Source organism: Hakea prostrata, chromosome 1, assembly GCF_041222555.1.
Source record: "Hakea prostrata isolate BN-2017 chromosome 1, UWA_Hpros_2, whole genome shotgun sequence".
NCBI classification, from domain to species: Eukaryota; Viridiplantae; Streptophyta; class Magnoliopsida; order Proteales; family Proteaceae; genus Hakea; species Hakea prostrata.
This window is the reverse complement of record NC_142600.1, coordinates 21749470-21755972: the sequence shown is the minus strand read 5'-3', so window position 1 is coordinate 21755972 and position 6503 is coordinate 21749470. Positions and strand designations below refer to the sequence as shown.

General features: G+C 36.6%; 1 protein-coding gene across 3 annotated transcripts; it reads left to right on the top strand.

Moving 5' to 3' along the window:
• Positions 1-1759: 1759 nt before the first annotated feature.
• On the top strand, positions 1760-6112 carry LOC149028254 (Pentatricopeptide repeat (PPR) superfamily protein). 3 transcript variants are annotated; one of them, XR_016169922.1, is made up of 3 exons: positions 1760-1931; positions 2581-4562; positions 4908-6112. XR_016169922.1 is itself a non-coding variant. In XM_089135509.1 (2 exons), the coding sequence occupies exon 2, from the start codon at positions 2665-2667 to the stop codon at positions 4453-4455; it is 1791 nt and encodes a 596-aa protein (XP_088991635.1). In that variant the 5' UTR covers positions 1760-1931; positions 2581-2664; the 3' UTR covers positions 4456-4888. The 3 variants fall into 3 exon arrangements, 1 of the variants encoding a protein (XP_088991635.1); XR_016169924.1 differs by lacking the exon at positions 1760-1931 and adding an exon at positions 1983-2239; XM_089135509.1 differs by lacking the exon at positions 4908-6112 and having other exon boundaries at positions 2581-4888.
• The last annotated feature ends 391 nt before the right edge of the window (positions 6113-6503 follow it).

Below are 6503 nucleotides of genomic sequence, written 5' to 3'. Positions count from 1 at the left end.
AAAGTTGTTCAGTTTTTGTCTAGGGTGTTGCAACAGTGATGTGTTAATAGTGGAAGCACTTGCCAATTGCCATACGTCAATCTTTGACTTGGGCAAAGGAATTGAACCTACAAGACGTGGAAGTGAAGAGTGACAATCAAGCTCTCATAGAGATTTTGAAAATAGCCCAATAGACTTTACATGGAAGATCTTCATTAGTTTCTCAAATATTCTCTCTTTGACTAATCTCTTTATTGCCATGTCCTTCAAGCATATCCAAGATAAGCAAATTTAGCTACATATGCAATGGCCAAGAAAGCAAACACTGAAACAATAAACATTTATGACCCTACAAAACCCACGCTTGTATCTTTACTGGATACTTATGTATGATGAGCTAGGTGTAGATTGTAATTGTAGTCTTGGTTCTCTTTGAATAAAGGTTATTTAATTATCAAACAAATAAAGAAAACAAAAAAGGTAAATTATCTACATAATTTGGCCAAAAAAGAACCCGAGTTTGCCCATAAATAAGTCTTGTTCATAAGTGTAGTAAAATTGGGCCACTATCCATTTCGTGGATTTTTTTTGGTTTATTTAACTCGGATTATGTGCATTTCACACTCGAATAAATAAGTTTACTTCTTACCTACAAAAAAGAATCTGTAACTTGAAATCCGATGTGTGTTGGTTCCTCCATATGTTGTGTCAAATAAATCAAGTTTGTTATGAATACAACCACAGTGAAATATTTGAAGAGATAACATGAATATAAAAGCAAAGAAAAATCCATTAGTTATATAGATTTATAAGTAGTTGAATATTTGAAACTGATTTACAAGGCAAGCAAGATGGGAGATCCATCTATCACGGTAGTGAGGACAAGGGATACATTGACAACTTCTAAAGATAGGAAAATGCCTTTAGTCACCCTAGGAAGTCATACAGTTTTGATAACAAAAACCATATTATTATTGAGATTTTTTTTTGGTGTCTAAGGTTTATCCGGGTCAGCTTGCGCGCACCTTGATTACATATTTAGAGGGAGTTTTGTCATCTGCAAGGGTCAAACCCATGACCTCTCAACTGAGAAGTATGGATCTTGCCACTCTACCAACAGATTCACATCATCTGTAATTTCTTTCCTTACAATTCCTTGTAATTCTCTCTTAAGATTGTTTCATGTGGCATTTAAGTAATCCAATGGTTACCAAATTGAAACTAAATTTGAATTTTATTTAAATCCTCCCATTAATTTGAATTTTATTTAAACTCTGATTTGTTGGGTGATCGTTGGATTACTTAAATGCCACATGGCACAATCCTAAGAAGAAATTATAGCGAATTGTAGAGAAATGAATTACAGAGGATGTGAATCCAAAACCCTACATTGACCATTGAAAATTTTATTTTAAAATCAAGTGCGAATAAATTTTATGGATCTTACAACCTTTTGTGAATTAAATATTAGAAAATTAGTTTCTTTTATGTTCAAAGTTCAAACACAATTTTTGTTTTCATATTTTATATTCAAAATTCCAATTCAGCTCAACTGTCTTTTCTTTTCCTGTGTAATTTCATCGAACCAAACACAGCCTCCGGTTGAAACAGTCAAATCGATCTTAACCGAAGGTTTTTTTTTTTTTATAATCTTCCTTCCAGCCATCGTGAGAGTTAGACTAATCTCCACACTCTTGCATCCTCTAGGAGCCGTCCGATTGGTATAAATTTGAAAGATTAACTGACCCCTAAGTGTAAATAGTACTGGTCTTGCCCACCGTTCCCCACCATTTTGGCAGCCCTAGTTATTAACGTCCAGTCTTCCTCTTCGGCGGCAGTTCCTCTTCCAGAAAAAGAGAAAACCAGAAGTCCTACTCGTTCACGTTACTACTTATTTCTCTGCCACAGCCTACTGGGACTAATGAAATCGACGAGGCGAAGATCAGATAAGAGTACGGTTTCTTCTGATTTGTAGTTCGTTAAGTTTAGTTTTTATGGGTTCGTGCTTGTATTTTAGTGTGTATATATATACATCACTGAGTCATATCCATAGTTCTTTCTTACGTTCCAAATAAATAGATAAATCAGACTGATGTGTTTGACTTCGAAGAATTATTTTTTGTTTTGAATATTTAAAGTGAAACTGGTATTGGTTTAAATTCTGTGAACTGGGTTTCTGAATATACACGAGTTCCTGCATTCTTTTGACATAGAGATCGTCCGTGTATTTCTCTTTCCTGTTTTCCTTCTAATTCAGTAGGTAAGAATTATTTGCTTTTCTGATTATTTGAAATGAAATAGCTATTGATTTGAATAGTGTGAACTGGGTTTGTGACTCTATTGTTCGATTTAAAATTTGAATATTATGTAAGTATTACGCTCTTGAAGTTGTTTAAACCTAATCCGTGTTTGTTAATTGCTCGACAGTTTCAAGAATTAAGTCTGGCAATTTTTTGAGGAATTCTTCTCATTCGAATTTTTTTGGTCTCATTAGCTGGTTCTTAGAAATTCATATGTATCTGACGTTTGTCTACTTATATCTTTTTTCTTCTTTTCCTTTAAGTTTTAAGAAAACTAATTAAACCGTGGTTTATTATGTAGGATTGAAGAGGAGAGTTCCTGATTGCAGAGCAGCTGGTCTCCCCCCTCTTAGTTATTAGCCTTAATCCTTTAAGTTGGAGGAGGATGGGGTACCCAGTTTTACCTCTGAAAACTATAGGGGATATTTCTTGTCTTCATGGTCTACAGTTTGATAATAATCACCTGAGAGCAAATTATGGTGTAAGCCATTGTTCATTGATTAGAGAACCTGTGTTTCACCTCAATTGCTCGGTCAGAGGCTGGCTTAACCTTAGATCTCCTAAGAAATGGCAGGGGAATTTTGGTTTTAACAGTAATGAATATTTCCCACAATGTATAGGACAGCTTAGGAGTATCTGCATTGACAGTGCTAATGAAAGTGGGAAAGAGAATTTGAACTTAAAAAGATCCATCACGGAGGTTCACAGGACATCAGGAGATTCCCAACTTGAATCTGAGAGACTAGCAAGTGTACCATGGTTATATACAGATGGATCTTTTGTTGATAACGATGTGGAGTCCAACAACAAATTCCTTCAGAGTTTCTGCAGCAAAGGGAAGATAAATGAAGCATCAAATCTTGTTGGTGTAATGGCACGGAGAAACCAGATTCCTCATTTCCCCACATGCCTTAATGTTATTCGAGGCTTGATTAATGCTGGCAGCATTGACAAGGCCACAAAAGTGTTGAGCATAATGATCTATTCTGGGGGTGTGCCTGATATTATCACTTATAACATGTTAATTGGGAGTCTCTGTAAGAAAGGGCACTTGAAGTCTGCAATTGACCTTCTGGAAGACATGAGCTTGAGTGGTTGCCCTCCAGATATAATCGCATACAATACCATACTGCGATGCATGTTTGACCATGGTAGGTTTGATCAGGCAATAGGTTTTTGGAAGGAACAACTGAGGAAGGGGTGCCCTCCATTTATAATCACATCCACTGTGCTTCTAGAGCTGGTCTGCAGGCATTGTGGGGCTGAGCGTGCTATAGGGGTTCTGGAAGATCTGGTGATGGAGGGCTGTTCTCCTGATATTGTGACCTATAATTCCCTCATTAATTCTACGTCTAAGGAAGGGAAGTATGAAGAAACAACCTTGGTGATCTCCAATCTTCTTTCACAAGGAATGGAACCTAATGTTGTCACTTACAACACCATTCTTCATTCTCTTTGTACTCATGGTTATTGGGATGACATGAATGATATTCTATCCATAATGAATGAGACTGCTAATCCTTTTACTATTGTTACTTACAATATTTTGATCAATGGCCTGTGTAAACAAGGACATCTTGATCGGGCGGTTGACTTTTTAGATGAAATGGTTTGTCGGGACTGCTCTCCTGACATCATCACTTATAATACCCTTCTGGGGGCCCTCTGTAAAGTGGGGATGGCAGATGAGGCTCTTTGTATACTTCATTCCTTATGTGATAGTAGCTGCTCACCTGTTTTGATTACTTATAATACAGTTATTGATGGTTTAGCAAAGAAGGGTGACATGGAGAATGCGAGACAGCTTTACAGTGGGATGATTGAAAGTGGAATAGTTCCGGATGATATTACATTCCGTTCACTGATTTGGGGTTTTTGTCGGGAGGGTTTACCTGAGGATGCTGTTGAGATTTTGAGGGAGATGGCTAGGAGAAACCATAAGATTAAAAACAACACTTACAGTTATGTAATCCAGGAATTATGCAAAAAGAATAAGGTGGATATGGCTATCGAAGTTCTAGATATGATGATCTCGAGTAGATGGAAGCCTGATGAGGCAAATTATATCAAACTAATTAAAAATATAGCTGCGTCTGGCATGACAGATGAGGCTGTAAAGTTACATCAGAAACTGATTGATCATAAGGTTCTTAAAGAAAAAATTTTGCTTGATTAGAGGGAGAGGGCACAAAATCTTCTGCAGAAGTTCCGCTCTTATCTTTTGGGTGCATTTGACTGCTTCAATTTTATCCTTCACTTGTATGGCATTTACTGTTCCAAGAGGTAAACCATTAATTCATCATCCTCATGATTTGTTGTTTCCAACTTGCATCTCTATCTTGACTTTTGGAAATATCCACTACTTTGGCTAGTGCTTTATGAAAGTTGTATGTATTGAATAAATAGCTAAAGCACATTCAACCTTGTGAAGTTAGTCTATGCCTGACAATGACAATGTCAAAATATTTTTTCTTGTTTCTTATGACCCTTTTCCTACTAGTCTGAGTCTTAATGTGCGTTTCATTTTGTTCTATCAAATATTAATAAATAACATTAGTCTAAAGGTGTAATTAAATTTTGGCTGGTTCTTGACCAATATTGATCTTTTTCCTGGCTTTGTTATGCCAGGGAAGTTCCAACATCCATAATCATCGCTCTTGGGATTTACACTTTCACAGGGAAAGTTGCTAACAGAATAAGCAAGATGCAGTGGTTATCTTCTGGAGTGGTTGAGTAGGACCATTATCTCTTGAGAGCACTTGATAATGAAATGTTATGTGATTCACATTCCTAGAGAGTCGCCATTTTTCTGTTCAGGTGGATCTGTCAGGGACAGTGGATGTTACATGGAATTAAAGGAAACTAGAAATTATAATATAGGCTCTGTACATGAGTTCATCTTAAGTTGAGTATATTACATTGTTTGCATGATCCTATATTACTTCCATGTGGCATCAGTTGTGATGTCCATCAGTGAACAAAAGAAATCTGCATCCTCTTCATGTAGCAAATGATAGGTTTGTGGTCGAAAAAGTATCCAAAGCATTGACTTTAATGTAAATACTTTGGCTATGAGTGTTATTTTGGACCAGTAATGATGTTTTTGTGCCATGTGTGCTGTTTCAGATTAATGGTAGATTGGTTGTTCAGAGCATCTCGTTGGCTTTATGTTTCATTGAAGGGATGTAGGGTAGTTGAACGTTTAAGTAGAGTATCCAACCTCCAGTGATGGGTCACACACTGAAAAAAATTAGTAAACCTGACCTGAGTGCAACCTTTCAACCTCTTCTCCACAGATGATGATTTTGCTGTCACAGACAACCTGGATCATTCCCCAAAGAAATTGGGATCTCCATGTTGTGCTTTTTATGATTACTTGTTGAGCAGTGCTTTATGTCTCTTGTTTTGGAAGGACCGAGTAAATTTCTTTCAGGGATTGGGGAATCCCTTGCGGGGAATTAGGTTGTCCAGCCATTAAGCACCATGTGAAGAGTTCCTTAGTTTTCAACCATTCTATTCCCAGAAATTCTTTATCAGTTTCGTATACAAATTGTACCAAGATCTAAAGCAGGGAACAAGGCTCTATCAGCTGCTCATTTTAGTAGTGCATTCAGCGTTAGTTCATTACATGATTCTCTCTGAAGGGTCCAATTACACCTTAACTATTTCAGGGATATTTAACCACCCTCAAACTCTGCATTTCTGTCTTCTTTTTGTCCACTGCATTGAGAAACCAAGAATGGGGTACTAAGGCTCTCTTTGCATGGTTTTATTTTTTATTTTGCCTATTTTTTAAAAATCAGTACTAAAATTCATTTAATTTTTTTGTACAACTCTACATCTGCTGTTTCTTCTTCCATTAAAAATTTGATCTTGGACTTGGGATTTAAAATTTAGATCATAATTGGCAGATCCAGATAACATTTGGAGTTTTAAACCTGGTCATTTGTTTTCAATAAGTTATATCTGTCTTCTTCGTTCTATAGTTTCTCAGAACGGTTGATCCCACGACGACAGGTTAATTAAAATTGGAATCGATAAACAACGCTACCGAAGCTTACGAGGTTCGGTCAATTTATTAGTCGCAAAATTTCAAGTCCCATTTAAGGCAAGCTTTCTTAATGTCTGTAAGAGTTGGGATGGGCAAATTACCCGAAACTCCATAAGAGTCATGAGTTACAGAATACTAAAACATGGAATATGAGAAGAAAACCAGAGGAAAGA